This window comes from Cardiocondyla obscurior, linkage group LG23 (genome assembly GCF_019399895.1).
Source record: "Cardiocondyla obscurior isolate alpha-2009 linkage group LG23, Cobs3.1, whole genome shotgun sequence".
Lineage (NCBI taxonomy): Eukaryota > Metazoa > Arthropoda > Insecta > Hymenoptera > Formicidae > Cardiocondyla > Cardiocondyla obscurior.
Genome location: NC_091886.1, coordinates 1,678,632 through 1,703,184, shown reverse-complemented (window position 1 = coordinate 1,703,184; position 24,553 = coordinate 1,678,632). Strand labels below are relative to the sequence as shown.

Below are 24,553 nucleotides of genomic sequence, written 5' to 3'. Positions count from 1 at the left end.
ATTTTTGTTTTATTGATTAACAATGTTTTTAATGACGGCGAATGAAATGGCATTGACATGCCTTTTTGAAAAAAGTTTCCAAGTTTGGCAGTGAAAAATGAAAAATGTTTTCTTTTGCGGTGAACGCCACATGCTAGCCTATATACATTAAATTATTTAAAGTCTTCTATTTACGGAAATTAATTTATGCTTGCAGTGGCTACCAACAATTTCACAACTCTTAATAATACATCAAGGAAGCGACGGCATCCTTATCAGCTCGCACAAGATACCGAAGTCCGTTGCATCTTTTCAAGAATATCGAGAATAATAAGGCGATCTCTACGTTTATATCTCGGTACGGAAAATGAGTTTTTCTTTTTTATGTCAGAGACGTCGTTCTCCAGAACGAGGAGCAATGAATGAGGGATTGAACGTCCCTCTTTCTAATGGATATTTTAATTTTCACGTCGAGGATAGCAAACGTGAAAAGCTATAGATACATTAACACGCACACTTTAATATTTTCTCGTATAATAAAATACGACATTTGGCACACCAAGCTTTACCATTCTGTGCAACGTAAAAAATCGGACACGATATTACACCGATCTTGAACCTTACCTCGCAAACGGTATGGGAAAGTCAGTTCGCTTCACTCTAGTCATTTCTAGTCATTCTAGGTACTCGCTAGAAGTACGATTAATAAAATAGTTTTATACGTGTAGCTGCTATCGTGAAGAGAAGCGGTGAAACGAAAGTTGAAGTCGGCGACGTGAGGGAGGAATTCGCAAAAGTGATGTGGCACTTTTGAGACAGCCGTATCGACTTCGAAATTGCACATTCGTATTCACATTCATGTTCATTTGAGCGTACACCTCGTCCGATGCGTGGAATTCAATCCCGCATTTTTATTTCGTATTTACGTCACGCTGCATTACTGCGCGTTGTCGCACTTTACGTGTCCATCGTGCCACTTAGTTTAACACCTAAGATCACACGCGAAGGTGACCGTAATATTTACAACAATTTGGCAAATTACTGATGGCGAATACTGCCGGACGTTATAATCTCGTACAGTCCATAGCCTGAACACTACCATGCTGGAAACCCGCATTTGTCATGCCCTCCTTTTGCTTCTTTTTCCTCAATGACTTCTTGTATCTCGGAGTTCTGCAAAAAATGTTACAAGTACAGCAATAAGATTACTATTATTTTTTATTTAAAATTTAATAAAAACAAAAAAAGCTAAGGAAAAAAAAGATAAAAAAAAGAATGAAAGATGAAAAAAGATCATAGACGAGACTTACGCGGATATGCAGGGAATCCACCAAAAGCTCTGATCCGTGCCGAAATCGTTACCTTCCTGTAGAGTTTCAGGTAACTCTTGGTTTAAGGTTTCCGGCAGCCCCAGCGTCAGAAACGCGTCCAGTATCGACAAAAGTCCGAGCACTATCAGAGGTAAATGCTGATTGACGTCAGCCTGAAAACAACGACGACATCGTTAATTGAGGTGGCAATTAGATTTAGTTATTTATAAGAATCTCGCGAGCCTTTGAAATTTAAAACTTTACCAAATAGATGACGTAGGGACCGACGATGTGCGCGATGTAACCAATAATGTGAATCAGAGACACACCTTGCGCTCGTACTACCGTTGGCAGCATTTCGGCCGCATATTGGAAACCAATATTCGCGGCTATATTGACACCGAGACGTGCCATAATCGCCATTAATAGTGCAGCTGAAACATGTGTAAATGTGGCGTGTCACAAGCACTTTCGTGGTTCAACAAGGTTTTAATTTTGATTTTTTTTTTCGCAAAACGCTAGAATTGCAGAGCGTTTTAATTTCTTTTAAATTCTTATGTTGACAACTTTACACCTTCTGTCTCTTATTGTTCTAATAATTCAAACTAATAGGCCTGCTGGCAATTAGATTAATGAGGCAATGCAATTTACCAGAGGGGAAGGCAATAGCTGTGAAAGAAAAAATGCCGCATATAAACATGGAAGCAAAGCCCATCCATCGTCTGCCCCATCTATCAAGGAAAAGTGCCAGCAAAATCGCCGCTGGAAGTTCGGTCAGCGCGGCCAAGGAGAACGACGTGAACACATCGGGATCAATTAACTTCATGTTCCAAACGTGCCCGTCAAACACCAGAATGATCAGCAGCCTGAAAGCCGACCGTTCGTTTAATAGTCGTTTCAAACGGGGAGCAAATAAATCGTATTTGATCGTCGGTCACGCTCACCAATAAATAACAAGCATAACGGTAATACGAGCCAGTCGAGGTAACGTGAAGAGGTGCACGACTGTGTACTGATTGAGCTTTTGATCCTTCTCGATCATGCTCTTGCAGCTCTTTTCGAACTCTTCGAAAACCTCCGGTTTCACTTCTCTGCCGTTGACTTTCGCGAACTTCTTCAACATGCCGACCGCTTTGTCCACTTTGCCGCTCATGATGTACCATCTAAGAGATAAAAGATCAACTATTGTAAGATCATTTTATTTAATCAAATAATTTACAACATTTATTTAATATGAGATAATATAAATGACACGTACCGAGCACTTTCTGGGACGAGCCACGGACCGACGAAGGCGATGATCATCGGAAATGCAGTAACTACACTTAAAATCCTCCAATCTGCGATCCAAAATGCTATCCATGGTAGAAGACCGGCGGCGGCGGCAAAGTAAATTCCAAAAGACATGTTCGCTACTAGAGTTCGATACTTTGGGCCAACATACTCGATCACTGCAAGTAAAATTATAATTCAGATAAACTTACGTAATGAAAACGATTCAGAGGTAAATCATTAGTGTCAAAATTTTATTTCAAGTCTTGAGAGCTCGAAACGTTATTTTCAATTAAAGTCACAGATTGATAAAAACGATAAAAATACCTATTTACACTTCCTCAGTAAGCTGCTTTATTTAAACAAAAAATTTAATTAGATTTCTTGCAGTGTTTTATTCGATAGCGACGATGCGTACCTATAATGAAGAGAACATTGAAGCAATTGTCGAACGACGAACCAACGATCAACCTCGCTGCGCAGAAGGACCAAAAGCTGTTGCAGAAGGCTGTCGCGATAGAAGCAAAGAATCCTACTGCATTGCAAGATACCAGTGCCGGGATTCTGCCATAATGATCAGCTATGTAGCCGAATATCAGGCCGCCAATGATGCTGCCGACGAAGAAGGCAGATTGAGCAGCGGAACCCAGGAAAGTCTTGTCGCAAACCCATTCAAGCTGTGAAATATCTCAAGTTAGTATCACAAAAGAATTATTATTACTGTTGTCGATATTTATCACAACGATATAATTATCACAATTAATTTTCATTACCTTCAAATTATCTTATATAAAATTCCAAAGAAGCTCAAATGGCATTAAATTTGCATTACTTTACATTGGATTAGTATTAATAAAACACTACCCGATGTCGTCAGTATTATGTTAATTAATTATTAAAATAAAACTGCGCACTCGGAAGGAAGAAGATGAAGGCGAAATTGTCCAAGTGTGCGAAACTGGTTGACGCTGCGCCGAGTGCGTCAGTCGGCGAGCTTATTAATCAATTAACCACGTCAGTAATGATTCATGGCAAACGATAATGTCGCGTTTAGTTACCTCGGCGGCGATTGAGGCGTACGGTATCATCGTGTGGTTGAAGGTCCATCCTTTCTTGCATCGGATTATCGGCCACGATAGATTGGCCTGCCTGACACCTTGCTCCAAAAGTTCGGTGTAATTTACGTCGTACATGTAACATCTCGAGAACGACGTTGCGCTCTCCAGCCTCAATTCCTCGCTGGTGGCCGGTGGTATCGATACCGCGATTCTATTAAGAGACAAAGTTATGAGAAAAACAAGAAATCTGAATAATACCTCCGTCTTTATTTTAATTTCGCAACCGCGAGCGATAAAAGATCTCCGTGTTAACTCCGCGCGCGCCAATTAAATAATAGTAAAGTTAATTGTGTAATAATTTGCGTTCTAACACGACAGCGGACTGATTGTTTGACGTTTCCTCGGAGCCCTTTTTCGTTCAAGGATCTCCGCTACGCTGAATATGTTCTGTGAAATTCAGGGAGAACGAAATGATAATTTTCTTTACTCCGAAATAGGCGTTTCTATCATTCTATTTTAATATCTCGCTCGACGCCGAGCGACTTTTATTATCACCCGAGGTCATCGTTCATCGTGATCTTATTAATGTTTCACATTTCCTAAGGAACGATACGGTTTCTTGGGAATATAAAGAAGTTCGTTCCCAAGCGGTCTTCTAACCAAAAAAAAAAAAAGATTCCTTCGCCTCCTTTATTTTCTCTCTTTTTCTTTTTCTCTCGTTCTCATAGAATTATTATGGAGCCTCTCCGAGGTCGACAGCCAAACTGGTTTTCTGTAACTTAGGGTACAAAGAAACTACCGATCGAATAATCTGAATCACATACGACCGCAAAGGTGGATTTTCCTACGACGATCGTGCGAAAGAACGTCCAGCGTAATTATTTCCGTGACACGTAAGCCTCGGTAGAAACGCCGTACAATTAAAAATTATTCCGAAATGCTTGAAAACGCGTAAAAAAAATATACGTTCCAACGTAAAACGTGTTTACTGATATACTTACGGCGTAAGATTTATTTTATTAACGCGTTATATTTTAAAGGAATTAATTCGTTGATCTTGCAGGCACGAGAGGCGTGCGCATGCGCGGGGTGCGCTGCGTGCTGGCTGCCGGCTGCCGGCTGCCGCCCTACCATTCCCCTTCCGGCCCCAGACCACGCATCATCGCACTGATAGGCATCCTCGTACCGGAAACGTTAACGCATATTCAACCAACGACGGTGCAACCCCTACGCAAGCCAGCCTCTCCTACCCATTCTCTGATCACGGCGAGCACATGTGATCAACTTTTGTCCGTCCAAAGCGAGGTTATCCGTGAATCGTACTTACGTCTCGAGGTCGTCGCGTGACCGTGGAACAGTCGATTCGGGTATGCATCGCACGTGCTTGAAACTAGCCGATCGGCGGATTAATCTTAATGCCGTCGATAACACTTCCGCAGGTTATGGTGTCCTACGCGTAACGCGTAACCTTGACGTAGCGGGCGGAGATCTGTGACTCTGTACGATGCATCGCGAGTTGCGACAACGTACGTTGGTGTGCGTTTACATGTCGCAAGATGGCGACGCATGTTGCCCATGGTGGCCAATTACGCGGCGAGCGCTGCGAGTAGGTGCGCGATAATTTCTATAGTATATTTATCTGAGTTGGCATTAACTGTAACGGAAGCGTCGATTCTGTTCTAGATCCTGAGAAGTTGATCGTGTCTCGTCGTCGTTACGTAGTGAACGGAACACAGACTGGCTCGTCGGTTTTTCCGCAGTGTGCCGAAAGTTAGTATCGCGCGATTTTAATGTACAATCCGCGTAATATTCGCGAGTGTTTGTCTGTGCAACGAGGACTCTGCCAGACATTCAGAGAGTGCTCAGATCTCGAGGAGCTGAACTTGTCTCGTCGTCGTTACGTAGTGAACAAACCACAGACTGGTTCGTCGGTTTTTCCGCGGTGGGCCGGAAGTTAGTATCGCGCGATTTTAATCCGCGTTTTATTCGCGAGTGTTTGTCTGTGCAACGAGGACTCTGCCAGACATTCCGAGAGTGTCTCAGATCCTGAGAAGCTGAACTTGTCTCGTCGTTACGTAGTGAACGAACCACAGACTGGCTCGTCGGTTTTTCCGCAATGTGCCGCAAGTTAGTATCGCGCGATTTTAATGTACAATCCGCGTTTTATTCGCAAATGTTTGTCTGTGCAACGAGGACTCAGCCAGACATTCCGAGAGTGTCTCTGATTCCGAGAAACTGAACTTGTCTCGTCGTCGTTACGTAGTAAACGAACCACGGACTGGTTCGTCGGTTTTTCCGCGGTGTGCCGGAAGTTAGTATCGCGATTTTAATCCGCGTTTTATTCGCGAGTGTTTGTCTGTGCAACGAGGACCCGGCCTGGCATTCTGAGAGGAGGAGGAGGCCTTGCAGAGGCATCCTGCTTCAGTAGAGCAACGAGGACCCGACCTGGCATTCTGAGAGGAGGAGGAGGCCTTGGAGAGGCATCCTGCTTCAGTGGAGCAACCCCAGGGTAAGAATTATTTCTTTCCTTATACACAATCACTAGCTTCTTCGTTTCGTTAGTTAATTATTTTAATTAGAAAAGTACTTGAAGACGCGTTTAATTTTTCTTTCAACGCTGCCAATTATTTCTTAACATATCTACATCAACATTTTTATTTGTCTGTTACAGAATGGTCTTGCTAAGAAGCTGCATAACTCCACTGCTGCGCATCGAACCGGTGAGTCATATTTTTTTTTTGTAACAATGAAATTTCAGCGTATTTTTCAGTATAAGGCAACTTGAAATAGATGCTTAAAGAATTCTATAATTGTTTATAATTTTCGTCGGCTGGTAGTTTTATTCGTCAGAAAGATTTGTCTTTTTTTGGGAGGGTTATTTTTTGGCCACGTGTATACAGAGCTCCGCTACCTGCGTGCGTATATTGCGTGCTTGACCTTCGATCGGGAGAATGTGTGGGACTCGCGTTGTCAAAGTCGCGCGAGACTCGTATACGCCTGTTCGTCGATCTCCTTTGTTACATTTAACATAACGAGGGGCGTTTAAAGTATTACGTAAGATATAATACGTATCCGTCGGTCGTTGTCTTGTAATTTGAAAATTATAGTCGTTTCTATAAAGACAATGGTGCAGAAAATTCGAGACACACTATGCATACAGACATAAAAAAAAGAAAAAAATCCAACACGCAAGGGTGAATCTATTATAAGCCAACTCGACCGAAGCTCAAGGTCTTGGTCAGCTCGAACCAAACGAACTTGAGCTACCGTTACGAAATAAAGACCAAGAGAATTTCTCAATAAATAATTCTCCCGTTGTAAAACTATCTCCGGTCATTGCTAAGCTTAAAAATCTCGAAAATCTTTAGTCTTTCAATTTCTCCTCGCGCGAAAAATTGCGTTAGGTAATAAATACGGAAAGTATCGCGAAACTAATTATTTAATAAAATCCTCCCACTTCCTTTGTCGCGACCAAAGCAAAATTTGCTATTCGTCGTAAAGTCTCGTTGAAGAGTTTCGTTTATCCGCGTCGGACTTACCTCTCGAAATCCGTGAGATTGTAATGATCCAGCTCCGGTATGCTGCACCAGTGCTCGGCGGGCACGAGAGTGATAAAGAACTGCGCGAAGTACAAAAAGGCGTAAACGAAGGTGAACGGTAGAAGCAGGATGAACAGGAACCACTGGTATCTGCTCGCCTCGCCGACGTACGGTAGGATATCGTCGAAGGTCTCGATCTTCACGGGACCGTTGCCCTCCTCGGCTTTCGTCGACTCAACCATGACCGTCATTGTGAGATCTGGAAAGACCAACGAAAACCGTGATTCCCCGCGTTCACTTTGTAAAAAAATTAATGATTACTAGCGGAAGAGAGAAAGAGAGAAAGAGAGAGAGAGAGAGAGAGATAAATGGGAGCTTTGCGTGGACGACTTCGTTCGCCAGAACGTGAGACATGCAAGAACAAAGAAAGAAATACATAATGCGATAACGAGGCAAAACGCCTCGGCATTATTATGCCGTTAATGAGCATCGTGGCTCTGCGTTTGTAAATGACGAGTGCAGGAAGAGGAAACTAATAAATAAAAGACTGCCGTAATGACACGTGTACAAACCGATCTTTTTCATTAATTACAATAATTTCGCGCTGAATACTACCCGGCAGCCGTCACAGATGAGAATAAATTACTTTTTATATAAAGAAAACAAGAGACTCTGCTGATTGTCAAGTAGAAGCGGGCAGTGCAGCGTTAACTTTCAAACGGTATTAAAGTAAAAGGTTTTGTAAAATAAAATTAAAAAAAAAAAAGAAAAGCAAAAAAAATAGTGACGCAACAAACAAAAATCGAGAAGAGTTTTCTCCAGTGCTCGCTCATCGAATCTTGGAGAAATCTGTAATTTCTACCGCTCAGCCCGTCGTTTATCTTTGAGAAAATCACAGAATCGATCGGCACTTTATCTCCTCCGCTTCCTCATTTCCTTTCGAGAATTAGAACAACCCGGGACGTTTTGTAATCTTTCTTCGAGTGGATCTGCAGGGCATTCATTTGTGCGTACATAAATTTAAACAAGTATAAATAAATCCGCCACGTGCTTAGCCGCTCGTTGCTCGGGTTAAATAAGAAGGAGGCGCGCGATCGTAGTTGAAAATTTACAAGACAACGGAGCGATATTGCATGAATGACTCGAACGTGCACATTAATTCAGTGCAAAAGTAATTACATCGAGCAATTACGTATCGTCCTCGACGGGTAACGCAACGTAACGAAAAGAAAAACATTACCGGTAAATCATCAGCGCTTATAATGCCATCAGATATTCATAAAGTGCGATATGCACTTACGGGAATTGCCTTTGATAGAAAAAATAATTTGCACGGAATGATCGTGACGAAATAAAAACAGGAGCGCGAGCAAGAGTTTTTGTTAATATATTAATAATCTTTTACTGATTCATTCGAGTCTAATTACCGGCCCGATCTTGCTTATTAATTTATAATATCTTGCCACGTTAATTCAACTAAAGTCCTTTATTCCTTTTATCCGCTTTGTCCGCTGAGTTCGATACTTGTTCGGTTTCGGGTGATCTATCAACCGTAAACTCCACGACGTGATATTCTCTTCCGGTGGAAATAGGACATTTCATGTAGCGCAATGTAAGCCACACGAGAGCAATTGACGCTTCACACAATTAAGTAATTAACGGGGTATGTAAATGTAATGTAAAAACCAGAAAATTACACATTCAGAAAATAAGCAAGTCGGTTATTTGCACGGAGCGTGTTAGGTTTTCTCGAGTTATCTCATTGTAGCTTCGGCATCGCAGAGCCAGTTCCTCATACAGGACGATTTTATGGTAAAGTTATTTGTTTAAATAGAAAGAAGGAAATATTTGTTAACGTAACTAAAATTTTGCAAAGAAAAAGACAAAGTATTTAGTTACCTATAGATTCCCCTGGGATGTAAAAAAAAAATGTAGAATCACAAGTTGATGAATTTGCGCACAGGGGTAAATTAATAATCCACAAAATAAAAGTCCACTTTATAAAGACCTAATTAAAAAAAAAAAAATCCTTTTGCTTCCGCGAGACCTTTCGCGATCGCGCGAATTAATTAATTCCCGCTGAATTAATCGCGCCGGTCAAAGAAATTTCGATTTCCCGATAACTTTTGGGTGATTTTTCACTGATTTTCACACACTACATCGTCGTTTCGAGAGGCGCGCGGACTGTCGGCGGTGCAACCGATTGGTGAGGCTTTATAGTCTTCCACTGCAGATGTAGGAAACCGCACGCTCTTCCCCACCTTGATAGGACCGGTGGCGACCGGTAAACACCGGGCGGATCGGATAAAACGCGACCTGTTGTCGGCGCACGGGTATCGCAATAGACCGCGTTTTCTATGACGTCATTGGGATACGCACGCACGAGAACGGGAGTTTCACAATTTTTTTTTTTCCACGCCGCGTTCCCGCACGCACGGGCGTCAATCTTTCCCGACCGCACGCACTCGTCCCGCAAAACGTCACTCGCATTTTCCACCGTCACGGGGAGCTTTTCGCGCGAGCCACGCACGTAAAGAGAAGAGCGCGTCATTTTTTCGCGTCTACTTTGCAAAGGATCGAAGCTTCTCTCGTTCTGCTTGAATAGATACGAACGTCACAGAGAATTTCTAATCGCTAGGAAGATTAAGAGGCTCAGACCTACTTGTCGCAAAGTATTTGCATATTTTTTTTTCTCGGCCAATAAACGCTCGAAAATAGCAGTGAATAAAATTCTGGAATTTTATCTTGTTATAATAAAATAATATGTTTGACGCGTACTTTTTTTTTATACATATACGACGTTACATATAAAAGACTTACATCAGGCAAGTTATTGATGAACTGTGCTGTGTAAATATGAATAAATAAAAAAGTGTTATAAATTTACAGCCGGACTTATTAGCATTAATGATATTCATGATTTAATAAAGATATAATGACTAATAATCGTAAGTAAGAAAAGATACAAATATATTTCATTTAATTCAATGATTCAGTTAGATTTTATTAATCTCTCGTTTGGTGTCGAGTAATTATAACACTTTGAAAAATTATTCATATTTTTAATTAAAAATAGATTTAACATTCCATTAGTATATAAAAAAAAACCACATTGAAATTTAATCTCAAAGTTTAAAACATTAACATAATTGAACGGAAAATGCAACAATTAAATTAAGCGGAATCTTTTCTTAATTATTTATTACAAATAATTTGAATATTTAGAATTAGCTGTGACTAGTTAATAATACGGAAACTAAATTTATATTACTATTATCAATTACAAGCATCAATTACAATTAGAAGAACGTGCATCACTTCGTACAGGAAAAGAGAAAAGGCGATTTTACGTAAATTACAAGGAAACTTGTCATTCATAAAAGAAACTTGGATAATAGATCTTCATTCACGATTATCATACATTTGCAGCATGTTCTCTCTGGAGATTTATAATGCGTTAATTTGCAAATGATGACAGCCAAGTGGAAGGCACGTAGATATTTGCATTATGCAGGCGGTGACAAGCTGGCGTTATTTATATAAATTTTTCCGTCTGTGAGGGCATTGTTTTTTTTTTTTTCTATTTTTTTTAAGAATGACAATTGAAGAAATACAAGCGACATCTCAGATAATAAACTCGTAAGAAACTGATAACAGAGCGAAGCACCGTGATGTCTTACCTCAATTTCGTTTCACGATCTTAAACGCCTCGGATTTTTCTCTCGCGCGAAGAATAGTTCGATATTTTAATAAATGTGCTGACTTTTTTTGAAACCTTCGACGAGAATCGGATTAGATCAGGCGGGATTAGGTCGAGGAAAACGATCGCGGTAACGTATTGTTCGGTTGAAAAATCGCGGATTTCAATTCGAAAGTCACGGGCGGCGTCAAAGGCTCGAGGAGAAGGTGAGTGAGCCGCGTGCTTAGCGCATCGATAAATAACGATTAGCAACGATGCCTTAACTTCCGACGGCGACGCGTTGCATGTTATCCTAGAGTGCTCCAGACGCGAAGATGACGGCCTTGATCGATGGCACATGCGCAGGGAAAACCCAAGATAACCGGAATAGAACGCCGGCTCCGAGCGAAATACCCGAGGTGAAGATGCCGAGAAAGACGTCGAAAGATAATGCCGGACGGACAAAACCGGTTGACGAACGGTGGAAGAGCCGCTTTACGGTGTCGGAAAAGGAATGCCCGAGCTTCGTCGTATCGTAAGACCGAAGGAAAACGCACGGCAGTTCCCCCGTGCTTCGTGCACGGAGGAAGAAAAAAATTCGAGGAACGGCGGAAAATATTCGTGTGACGTCGCGTGAATTTTACCTTTTTTTTTCATATTTTTTTTCTTTCCTTTTAAATGTCACCGCGTGCGCACGTCGCGTCTTTCTCGGCGACTTGTTTCATCATCGCGTATTATAGAAAAATATGAATTGCGATCGACGACGAACTTGCGTTTGAAAATTGACAATTTATAATTGCACATTATTTCGCTGTGCAGCCACAACGAAGTACTTAAATTTTCAACAATTTTTCTAACGTAAAATTAACGATATGCTGCAACAGTTTAAGTGCTGGTATAGGATTTATTGTAACGGCGGTGATACTTTATCCGCGCGATCCGTTAGACGTTCAGAGCGATGATAAAGAGAGTGAAAATCAGCATCGAGTCGATCTGCGAAATCACGTGAGCGACGATAGCAAAGCGATATTTAAATTGATCCAAATTATGACAATAAAAATTAAATGAATTTGGCGCCGCTATCATTGTCGACCCGAAACGATTAAATTGACACGAACGATATTAATTCCAGCGCGCAGCTCGAATCGCCGCGTGAATGCTGCACGACAAAGCGTTCGCTGCGGCCTTGCAAATTGCAATAATTGCGTAAAACGCATGAATCCAACCAGCTATTACGCAAGGGCGCGATAAAAAGCGACACGCTAAATCACTTACAGCATTACTCGCGTTATGACATTTCGAAAACTCATTGAATAATAAAATGAAGATCGTTAAGGAATCTCGCGACTTAAAAGTCACAAAGTCAAGAGCGAGATAGGAGGAGAGGAAGCTTTTGTCAATAACTGGCATTACGATCTGCCGAATAATACAGATTTAGGTGGAGATTTAATTGTATTTAGCGCGATATGCATATGGTGAAATCACGCACGACAGTCAGTCATCGTTAAAAATAGCAGAAGCGGTGAATAAATAAAAAATTTTTTTTCTCCCGCTTTTTAATTGGAATACATTAATACGGTGGGAGTGTACGGTCGCGTAATGCAGGTTGAGATATGCGTTAAGATACGGATGTCGTGTAGTAATTGAAGACAAAAATGGCTACGAGAAACTCGCTCGCGGGTCTCCGTCAGTTTGTCAATTGCGCAAATCCTTAGTAACTTCTTATCGAGTTTAAGTACATCGAGATGATAACGATGGTCCTTAGTAGTTTCAGCGGGTGGGAAAGATTTGTACGCGCTCGTGCTTTATTGCATCTTTGTCTCTCTCTCTCTCTCTCTTTCTCTCGATATTTCGAATTCCGCATTTTGAACATGTAATTAAAAATCGATAAACCGAAATATTCGGAACATGACAATCAAATTTTCATTCATTTATCATTTAAACAAAAAAAGGAAGGATATTAATTGTTGCATTTTTTTTATTTGCCTTCAGGGTTAATCATTATAATGACTCAGCAATATTTGTAGTATAAAATTGCTTTTTTTTTTTCGTACGAGCGATTTTACGATTTCACTCGTTTTTTTGACGAAACGAATTTTCGATTCACCGGCAAATTAAATCGTATGCGACGATTGGATTTCCCACGTTGATATAAAAATCGGCGAACTTTCGACGCGCTCGATTTTATCGTAAATCGTTATGTAAATCTAATATAAATAATTATTGTTCGTCGAGTGGATGGCCGACAGTGAGAAAATTTGCAGTTTGTCGGTAAGGCCGCCGACGGTGTCGGGTAAAAATTAAATAAAAATATTAACATGTCCCCGGCAAAAAAATTAGATCGAGGTTAACAATAGTCGGTCATGTAAAAGACTTTGGCATAATTTATACTCTTACCTATTGATCTATTTTATTCGGCTGTTTACTTGAACTGCGAAACGTGTCTCATGTTAGAACTCCCCGAACCTGTCCCGCGCGCAGCAACGTTTATTGCAACGTCGTGCATTAAAAGATTAATTATTTGATGACATGCGACTGTATATTAAATTTAAAAAAAAAAAATGCAAAGAAGGCGTTAATTTCCGCCAGGCAATATACGTCAAAGATTTGATCGAGATTTGATTTGATGCACGCGTATGATTTACAACAACGGGATGTGGTAGTCTCTGATTATCATTTCGTTTAACAATGGTATTAGCGGCTTAACCCGCCGCGAAGAGAGCAATTAGCAGCCAGACAAGTAAACCATAATTTATTAGCGGATTTAGATAACAACAATACAAAACGATCTTTGTAAAGGTGGCATTATGAAATTAATTTCGCTCCGGTGTATAAAATTCCATTGCGCAAAGATGGCATCCATAACATTCCGCAAAGCACCGGCATTAATTAACATAGAAAATAGAACAAACGATTGATCGAAAGCAGAAGAGTCGAGGTTTTTTTTTTTAGAAGCAAAATATGTTCGCGTATACATTAACGATTAAAATCAATGTCAATCGGATCGATCGCGGTGGAGGTGCGCGCAATCTTTTACGCGGAGGAATTTTTTTTTTGTCGAATCTAGGAAATGTGCGGCGCGAAAATTGTCGCCTTTGCGAATAAAACGCAACGCAGTTCGCGCTCGGGGACTGAGCGAATTACCGTGCAGCCAGCAAAAGAAACGAATTGGCCGCTCCGCGCGAATATTTATTTTATCTTAATCTTATAAATTCAATAGATGCGTCGATTAACGTTTGAGATATAATCGTCGCCTGACGATAGCTTGATTTTAAAACACGAAATATGCAAAATCGGCGTTATCGAAGTATCGATCGAATGCGGTCGCCGAAGGTGGCCGGGAAATATATTCCACGTCGTCATTTATCTCTGACACAGAGATTTCAATAAAATTTTCCAATCTTAATTATCATGCGCTATGACTGGCACGTGATCTGCGATATTTGCCGAGCATCCGAGCTTCTTCCAAGCGTTTTTGCTGCGCGCTGACGCGTACCATTATTAAATTTCTATGGCATGATAAAATCTTCTTGCATTGATGTATCGACACATGTTCCGGTAAAAAGCGCGGCAGAACCACGCATTATCTTCCCGGTGAGGATGCCGAAGGCATCATTTTTCAGATTAATTAACGTCCCGAGAGGTAAAGCTCTTCGGTTCGATCGATAATTGTGAAGATCTTTTTTTTTTTTTTTTTTTTCTCTTTATTTTTAACTTAGCAGCCGCACGTTACACGTGACCTAATCCTCCTACTCCTTTGGTTCACTCCTTTAGGAAGTCCTTGGAAATGTCAATGCGGTCACGCTCGGGTGGTTTAATCGATAATAGATAGAATCTACCTGGTCTGAAAAACTGAATCGATTGTTTCATCACCGGTACTGTCCGAATAATGGATACTTTGGGGGTATTATATCGCGGTCTCTTCTCTTTCTTCCCTTTTCATTTTTAACATTAGATCGCGAGAGACGTATATTTCGGTACGTTTTTCAACTTTATAAGCTTACGTTCTTAGGCGAATTATGTAATAATAATTATATCACTAATATGTATATCAATGTAATGTAAAAGTTTAATGATTACATTACAAAAGTTTGATTTGATATAAATGATAGATGATACATTAATTGGCGATAATCACTTTTAGCACGAGATATCTACTTTATATTTTACTGCAGTTTTTTTTTTATACTTTACGCAACTTATATAATAATAAAAAATAAGAATCTAAGGTGTTATACAACCTGTTCCAATAAAAAATTGTATTTTAAAATTGATAAATAATTGGCGAGTAGTTCATTAATTATAAGTTGTAAGTATAAGAAAAACAAAAAAAAAGGTATACCAAAAAACTGGCATGAAAAAATTATCGTTGGAATCCAAATCCAAACTGAAAATCTTTTCTAATTAATTGTAAGAATTTTTTCTTTTTTCGTGATACTTTAAAATATACATATATAAAAAAAAGAAAAATTAAACCAATTCGAGGTAGATCATGATAAATGGCTAGTTAGTTATCTAACGGTTATCTAATTAACGCTTTTTAGGATTGCGAATGTTTCACCGCAATATTACGTATTACATTTCCTGACGTGATATTCGTGGAAATAATCATCGGACCGGAAAGCAGTACAATGATATCCCGAAGAATATTCTTTACTATGATCTTGATACTATCAAAATCACTACCGAATTATATATTTCCGCGTACGTACGTTTCCGCATGTATGTATTTCACAGAAGGCAGATAGAAAAACCGAAATGTGTCATTCGTTAACTAAAATTATACATTTTCATGTTATATCCACAATGCCAAATATGCATAGTACGTTACATTTCACGGGAAATAAAAAAGATATACGTTTCATTTTTTTTTTTTTTTTTTTTCTCACGCGATCTTTTAAAGATAATTTAACTTTGCTGTTCGGAACGCTGTCATTTCGCTGCGAGACCGGGAACTTTTCGGCGCGATTCCGTGCGACCGTATTCAAATGAATTCAAATGTATCATCAATAACTCATTAAGCAGGGGCTGTCAAGGGCAAAAATCTCGTATGTCGCGGGAACATGATTCACGGCGAGAACGTGAGAAGTGAGTCAAAATCATGAAACTGCGGCGGGTAAACAACCGATCGATAGCTTTTACGGGTTGCTCGACGGCACCGGCAGTTTCCATGAGGAAGAAACTCATTTCCTCGAGACGATTGCGAAAGGTTGCGGTTTCGCGGAGCTGCTTCGCAGTTGATGCGACGCCGCAGCTAAATCGCCTAATATGAATGCGGGGAGAAACTCGAGGAGCTGCGTCGTTCGCAAAGCCCTCTTCGATATTGAAGAAATGTCAAGTCCACGAAACCGGGACGTAAGAATGTCCCGCGAAATCGCGATAAATGACGCGGACGCGCGGAGGTACGGAAGTCGTTAATCTGCGCGAAAGTACGTGGTGAGATTTGCAAAAATCTTCCCGCCGGGACAGCCACCGAGGGCCCCTCTCGGGAATTCTGCTTCGCATGCAGCGTCGCCCATCAATTAATTAAAACTAACGAGATAGGAACTAATAACAGGACAGAGAAACAGCAATGCAATTTTGTTGCTAATGAGAGACGTCCGCCGCGCGCCGCGTTTCGTATGGATGAATTTTTTTTCTCTCTCTCTCTCTCTCTCTCTCTCTCTCTCTCTCTCTCTCTCTCTCTCTCTCTCTCTCTCTCTCTTCGACGAGCAAGTTTTGCGTTATCCGCCATCGTGTGCGCCACACGTTGAATAAATAAATCACGTTGCACCTGCGTCAGAGATGACTCCCGATAAAAATCGCGACAACAACTTCGGGCTTCTCTATCGGGAACGCGGAAAGGCGCCGTTTCAGGAATTGCAGATCGATCGACCGCGTATACGCGAGAGAAAAACGTTCTCCTCGAGTCTGCGCGAATTTCTCTCTCGCGTTCCTCACTTAACGACGCGATATTCGGCAGATTTTCAATTGCTTCCTCTTTTTGTTCCGACGGCTTGATATTAATGATCGCCCCGGCGCGAGTTTTCACGTTATTTTCGCGCAAGGGCCGCGTCAATCTTTTTTTCGCCGCCTTCAATTGATTGCATGTCGCAAATATAATAACTTCCCGTGATGTATCAAACCTGGGGAAAACCGGTGAAAAATAAACACGTGCTACTCATCGATCTGAAATTATTAAGTCAGTTTGTTTTTATCGATCACGGTGCGCGGCATAACGAACTAATAGATACGATTCAGCCGATAAATAGAACTGGTCATGCAATACGTGTAATGAAACTGGTAGATGATACTTATAAACGATAGACGTAATAAAAAAAGAAATTAAATAAAAAAAAAAAACGAGCCGAGCCCACCACGTGTAGCAAGTTACGAGCCAGTCTGCAAAGACACACCTCCCACTTGGAATCGCACTCGTTGATTGACATATTTATAAATTCATGTTTAATTAATTCGCGTATTATGCAATTTGTAGGGGGGAAAAAAAGTGGTCTAGTCAAGCATTTAGAAGACGCACCCGTATAGCCGCGAGGTGCGCAAACCAGAAGTCAGATCGGTCGCGATATACTTGCCGACGTTACTCGACACCGGCGTATCGGCGATTATTCACGGCCGATCGAATCTCTTGTTTTGCGCGCCGCGCAATATTCGCTAAACAACACGATTGCGAATCGTTCGCTCAGACGGAACGAGGCAGACAAGCCGGGAGGTCTTTCATTTAAAGCGCGATTTTTCCCGTGAGACGGAAGAGACATTCGTGGAAATTAACTGTCCGCTTTTACGAATTTCCGACAGCCTCCGACGAGGATTTTAGTAGACAAGAGAGAGATCCGGCCTCCAACGGATTAAACCGCGTCGCGAAAGATTTTATTGTCCGCTTTAGTGGTTTAGTACTCGAGAATGGTAACGTCCGTGCAAACGTTCAATTAGAATTAATAACGTTCGCCGATTGAAATTGACGTCCCCGCTGATACAACAATGGCTTAATATAACAAGCGCGATGATAATAATAATCCTTCTATTTTAAAAAATTGGTGTGACGCCTGAATATGTTAAAAATCGATTTTAAAGCTGCCGCTCGGTGACGGTCAGGTTGGGGTGGGGGAGATGATAAAGGACCCTAGGGTGCTGACCCATCACAGCGTTCTATAGATCGCCTGATCGCGAACGATCTATGCTACCCTTTGCGCAGTTGAAACGATACGTTGGCCACGTGGAGAGCTCCGGTTTTTGAGACGGATATCGAGGTATCTGCGTACGTTTTGTGTACTCGTAGTCGGACGATGATACGGCTATTGTCGAAATTTTTCTGTCTAAGAGCCGAAATCTCTTACGGTCAATCTAGTTGCGGAGCTCCGAGCGCGAGCACGTGTCGCTAATCGCTCCGCAATTTTGCGTACTTTCGACCGCGGATAGCATAGTCTCGTATACGAATAAGTGTCGACGTTGTCGACTAGGGAACGAATAATCATATTTTCTGTACTCCTGTGTTATTTTATTTATCGCTCTGTGCTTTGTTTAGTGCCTGGAAAAAATGCTTCGGACCGATAAGGTTACGTAGCGGCAGGCACAGCGCACAGAGTGTCCGACCAGATATTAATCGAGTATTATTTTTCTGTTACAGAAATTATAGTGCCGTTACCGCCGATATTAAGATATATACGAACCGCAGTTGGTTCGTCGGTCGTTCCGCGAATTCCGCTAAGTATTCGGGCGTAGTTTTTCGACATATGACTCTTCTAACCGCGAGTGCCGAGCATGGAATGCGCGAAGTTATCATTGAGTAATTTTTGCGATATAAAATCACGGTCGGGGTGTTCGCGAGTGACCTGTTCGCGGAAGGATGACTCGGCACGTCCCATCTGAGTGGAGGAGCAGGCCCGGGGGGCATCCTGCATCGGCGGAGCAACTCTTAGGTGAGCATCAACTTTTTTTTTAATTAAATCCTTCTTAAAAAACAAATTTTTTCCTTTTTTTTTTCATTAATCTTATTAATTTCCTGGCACGTGTACAATAATGATTTCTTTTTTATGTTTTAGACACCGGCAGAACTCAACAACTCCGCTGAAGCTCATGCAGATTGGTGAGTCGCATGGTTTTTTTTTTTGCATGGTTTCTACTAATAATAACAAAAATATAGTAGTAATAACAACGATGTAGGCGCGCATTTATCTCCTGTGTCAGTTACCCTCCCGCATTTTTGCGGAGAAATATTTCCGACGTCCAGCATTCCCTGCAAAGGGAAAACCTATCAGGATACGGGACGACGAAAACATGTATTGTATCTTCGGCCGTCTGATCGATCACCTCTTTCGCGTGCCAAATTTTTTTTCTCTTTTTTTTTTTTTTGTTATTTCGTCGCTACAGTTTCAATCGAACGGAGGGAGCGAACAACGAATAGGCGCTCGGGGATGCGAGAAATCAGGCCGCGGAAAAATCTCGAGAGATGAGATTGGGGCTGTTGTTTGCTGATGCACAAAAGGCCGCGTTGCGCGGATGCTCGCCCGTTTCCATTTTTAGAGAATCCTAAATTTTCGCGCGATTATTCCCGCACCTCGCGGAAACTCGGTTCAGGTTCAATCAGCGATATCGATCTCGTGGACCAGATGCGATAACGCTGCCGGGACGTGCAAGAGACATCCGAGAAGAGATCGCCTCTATTTATTTTGCTTCACGTGCCACTGAGAGCTTCGTTCAATTTAGTTCTTCCCTTAAGGAGCATGCAAATCTCAACGAACTGTACCACGTACAAACTTTAACAAACCCTTCGCGCAAACACGGTGGACTCGGAAGTTTTTCGAAAACTCGTCCAGTTTCCGCGAATCGACATGTTGTTAATTACTAATAAATAATATCGCGACGATACGTGAAAGCGTTTGACGGAATTAAATTTCCTAGTCTTTGAAACACCAAATAACAGCGTGGAATTAATTAAAATCCTGTGGCGAATAATTAGTAATCTAGCTTTACATAATCTTCTTGGAAAGAAATAACGTGTAATGTTATCACGTTTATAAGAAATGCGGAATATTCTAATTTTACGGTTTCACACGAAGAAATTGAGAAAAAAGATGCGATTTCTTATCGCGCGTTATCAGTACTTTTCTAGAATCGTGGTGATACATCGCTGGAAGTGGTACACCCTGCCACGGCTCGTAATCATTTGAGATTGCTTTTTTTTTCTGTCTTAGAAAGGGATACTTTTCTGTAGAGCGCGAATGCAATTTTCTATTATATCACGAGACACGACTCGGAATGATGTAAGCAAGATAATAAATAAGGAATGGTAAATGCAGTTAATAAAGATATTATTGAAAGATCGCTGTTAGACATTTCACATGAATGCAATCGTCAACGGGAACAAACTTAAGTTTACGATGATGACGCGCGATAACGCTAATAACGACAATTTTGCTTAAAGCACGTCGCGGTGTTTAACCATTTCGTCATAATCGTATGATTACAAACGCGCGTGTCTACTTTTAGTGTGTAAAGAAGTATCTTTACTAAAAATACCACCTATATACGTATACGTTTACGCACGATTTAAAATTCCTCCATGAAGCTAACTCGCGTCGTCGATGTCTAATAAAATTACGCGTCGCACCGTCAGCAAATTCAAAAAAAAAAAAAAAATATAAATTCTTCTTACAATATTATTGTGAGAAAATAATAATAATTAATACGGCTTTGATTAAATTATGCGATTAAAACGTACCGGGGCTAAATCGCGCCGATCGCGGTTGGTTTGCAGCATTGTTATCAGCACGCGAGATAATTTTATTCTCACCCATGTCGACGAATATCGGTGACTGTCAACCATGTCACGTTCCGTTGCGGTTTAACATCGCGGTCTCTTTTCCCGACACCCCCCCGATCGTTTTGCTACAGTCACAGTACCCTCCATCAACGACAGCCGCTCTTATCTGTAAACGATTCGCGCGAATTATTTTTGCACGTGCGATTCAATATCGAAGCGAGAAGAGTCGCTGTTTAAATGCGGCACGGAAGTTTCGCAGCCTACGTCCAAAGATTGCCGTCAATTTAGGTGATAGGAATCGATTGTTTCACCGACGTGAATGATCGCCTGACATTGCTAAAGTAAGCTTAAGCGTTTTTTAATATGTTGCCAAGTAATCGACACGGCCAAGTGGAAATCGGACGATCGTTCGCTCTCAAATCGTTTATGAGCTCTTTAAAAATTGTCGAGCGTCAAAACAATTAATTTTAATCAGTTTTATTATTATTTTTTTTTAATTAAATAGCCGAAAATAGGCACGTTTGAAATAATACACACGAACTTTCGTCTCCTGATTTCGGCCTCCTGGCACGAAATTTTTCACTCGCGTTTTATCGAACATGCTCCGGTGATGCCTCACTGAATAAACTGATAATAAATGTCTGCAAATGTACGCGCGATCGCGCGGTTACAACAAGAAGAAAACCGATTGTGAGGGTGGAAGCTTTTTATTCACGCGCTATCTTTCTCTGGGGCGTTTATCGAGCGTTTCTATAAAACATAAAGACGGTACGGATATAAATGTCAAGATCAGGTACGCCGCGAATCAGCGATGCATAATCGCGCTTGGATCTAAAATATATTTCAGCATTTTCATAAATTTTAATCGTTAACACGCGCGGTTAATGCAACAAAAATACCGATAGTTTTATATTTTAATCACGCGTTCCTTTAAGCGCAATCAAGAGACACGGTAGTGTAATATTTGGCGTATCGATTCTTTTATAACACGCTAAACTGCGTAGAGGAAAGCTCGGTTTTTTATTTTCTTTTTTTTCTTTTTTGTTGAACGCATTTTATAGTCAGAAACAATTGTTGAGAGTTCCTGCTTCGGTAAAAGAGAAGTGAGAACATTCGTTCGGGATTCTGGAGATGTATGCGACGTTACGATACGATCGACGGGAACAGTTGTCCCCGAGTTGAGCTTAATTACGCATCAACGCCGTTTTCGAGATAGTTAAAGGGTGGTGGCGGACAGTGTTTGACGGGAGGGTGGTGAAATCGTATCGCGCTCAGCGAAGTTTTAATCGTGTCGCTCATTAAGGCCGGTAACTACACACGTCGTCGATCTCCATTCCGTTAATCCATTATAATTTAGCGTGAATTTCTCCCGAGAGACGACGTGAATATGAATACGGGAACGGATGCGTTAACGCTCGGAGCAATTTGTTCGCGATAGCGAAATGTTTATATAATATTCCGCTGACGAGAATTAATCGTCGGAGCAACATCAACGCCCTGCAAACAAACGCCGTCTCTCGAAAGCAAAGTTAACGTAGCGAAAGTTGTGAGAATCCGACGAGATGCAGGACGGGCGGCATTTATTTATACTGTTTACTTAAATTCGCGCGCTATTCCCTACTCGACTTCGCGAGATAGAAATTTGCAAAAGGGCAGGAAAAAAAAAAAAGAAAGAAAGAAAAAAATAGAATCAAAAAAAAAAAATAAAAGAAAGAAGAGAAAAAGTACAGGGAGAGATCGACGGTATTCGTTCGACTAATCCGACGAGATTGAGCTAATTTTCCGAAATTACATATCTGCAATGGCCGGTGATTCACGGTGGTTCGGGGGACTCGGCGGCGAGTGGAAATCGAATGAGGGAGGAAATCAAGTGGCATTCACGCGAATGAATTCTTCAGCGCGATACTCCCGAGCGTGTCGCGCTCGTGCTGCGATTGCCGCGAATGACTTTCCGCCAGTGTGGCGTGCGACCGGTGCGGAATCCGCGGATCCGATTACAGCGCATTTTTTCCCCTCCCCGGCGTATCCGACGGGTAGGAACGGCTGCATTTCGATGCCGCCGAGGCTGCGATTCCAGGCTAACTAGCTAGCGTGACACGTATAGCTCGGTCGTTCAAGCCGTTATGCAACCCAGTTTCAGAAGTTCAGGAGGGAGGATGAGGCACGAACGTTCATCGGACAATGGTGCAACCCGAGCTACGTGGAGATTGCGATTAATCTTCTCAATTTATCCTACTTACCCTTCACCCTCCTCCGCTTACTTCCCGTCCAGATCGACCGGTGAAGTACGTAAGACGCGAAAATGGGGAGGGAAGGCCCGCCCGATTTTCAAAATCGCTCCACGAAAATATTCCGCGCCGCATTATTTGGCACGTATCACGGCTCGCATCTCCGATATAGTATTCGTTTTAATCGTACAAAGCCAGCTCACGTCGAGCAACGTCTTAAAAATTTTCGATATTAAAAAGAGAAAAATTATTGGATCGCTACTTAGGTAATTGAATCGAGATCGTTATTATCGAACTTTTTTTTTAAGCGTTACCGAGCTCTGAACGACTCCGTGATCTTCGTGTAACTTTCATCGTACTTTACGTGCCGATCGCAATTAATCTTATCACTCTACATCGTCAAGAGTAAATTTTGTTCGTAATGAGCGTAATGAGCTTATTGTCGGCAGGCTTTGAAAAAAATTCCATCGTTATAACTTCAACACTTTGGTTCGTTTTTGTATATTAGTATAATTTTTTTTTTTTTTTTAGATGAATATATTTTCCATGAATTTCTATTGCGTTTCTCCTTCGACGTCACAATCTGATATAGTAGTAGTGAACGAACAGGAGCCTTAAGCGATTTTATTATAGCGTGATTTTATTACATTGTACATCTTTTTTTATTTTCTATAAATAGCATGACAGAAATGCAGCTTAAACGCCTAAATGACAAAAAGAAATTATGACTGATGGTTAAAATATTATCGCGCGTTTATTTGAAAAAAAAAAGTGTCGTATCGCGTATGTAAAATGCCTATAAAAGAAGGGCAGTGATAAAGATTTTAATTAAGCCCATGCCACTTGATAAAGCAACGATTAGGCGTGCGATAAAAAGAATTAAAGAAGTAGAAAATTAAGACACATGCACGTGCGCGTATACGAAAATTAAGTCGAGAAAAAGAAGTAAATAGTTTTCACTCTTTTATTCGTAGTTTCAATTGGCGAATGAGACCTTTGATTTTCAACAGTTATTAATTTTTTTATTATTAATTAGAAGTACGCGACGACAAAGTTGACGAGGGAGATATCTCAAAGATACCACGCTGATGATTCGTACGAATAGCAATTTAATTTCTCGTCGTTGCGAATGCGAGATTTAAAACAGTCCCGCGTAAAGAAAAAACAAGCAAAATAGCGCTCGGTTGTCACGGTGACGGATGTCCCGTGAAATTGCAATTTGCACGCGTTTCCAGCGAGCTGTGCGCGTCAGATCCACTTGAATAATACCCTGCGTAAACGTTACGCTTTACAAACGGGTAAAGATTCTAAAATGCGACCAAACGACGGGAACTATTGTTTGTTTGAATTGAAGTCGGGCAAATATCTTACTGTTGCGTAAATCCCGCGTGATACTCGAGGCTTAATTCTGAAGAGGCGATAAGCACCGAATTTACCGCGAGGAGTTTCTTACTCAAGATCGAAATTTCATGGCATCATCTGTTTGCCATATAAATATTGATTTATTTTTTTTTTTCTTTTTTTTTTCAAGTCGTTAACGCGCCTGCTTCTTTATCGCGCGTATTAAATCCGTGAGCCGAAAAGATACGCGGTCGCGAAAGCGCGAAGAGGAAACAGTTTTGGCACTGGTTTTTCTTTAAACGGCCGATCGATCGCTGATGCACTTACGTCAAGATACGCGCGGACGGGATCGCCGCTGCCGGCTTCGCTCATCGCCGACCAGCCTTG

At 41.2% G+C, this 24,553-nt stretch overlaps 1 protein-coding gene and 1 long non-coding RNA gene across 3 annotated transcripts; one reads left to right on the top strand and one right to left on the bottom strand.

The window, feature by feature from the left end:
* Position 1: 1 nt before the first annotated feature.
* LOC139111242 (carcinine transporter) lies at positions 2–9,567 on the bottom strand. 2 transcript variants are annotated; one of them, XM_070671381.1, is made up of 10 exons: positions 9,058–9,567; positions 7,159–7,417; positions 3,620–3,830; positions 2,980–3,238; positions 2,548–2,740; positions 2,234–2,452; positions 1,941–2,155; positions 1,554–1,723; positions 1,290–1,462; positions 2–1,152 (listed from the first exon to the last, which is right to left on the bottom strand). In XM_070671381.1, exons 2-10 carry the CDS (start codon positions 7,407–7,409, stop codon positions 1,044–1,046), a joined length of 1,800 nt encoding a protein of 599 aa, XP_070527482.1. In that variant the 5' UTR covers positions 7,410–7,417; positions 9,058–9,567; the 3' UTR covers positions 2–1,043. The 2 variants fall into 2 exon arrangements, with proteins under 2 accessions (XP_070527482.1, XP_070527483.1); XM_070671382.1 differs by lacking the exons at positions 7,159–7,417; positions 9,058–9,567 and adding an exon at positions 4,947–5,216 and having other exon boundaries at positions 3–1,152.
* LOC139111258 (uncharacterized) lies at positions 5,965–22,610 on the top strand. The gene is made up of 3 exons (XR_011547183.1): positions 5,965–6,128; positions 6,291–6,339; positions 18,462–22,610. It is a non-coding gene; the product is annotated as an uncharacterized lncRNA (long non-coding RNA).
* The last annotated feature ends 1,943 nt before the right edge of the window (positions 22,611–24,553 follow it).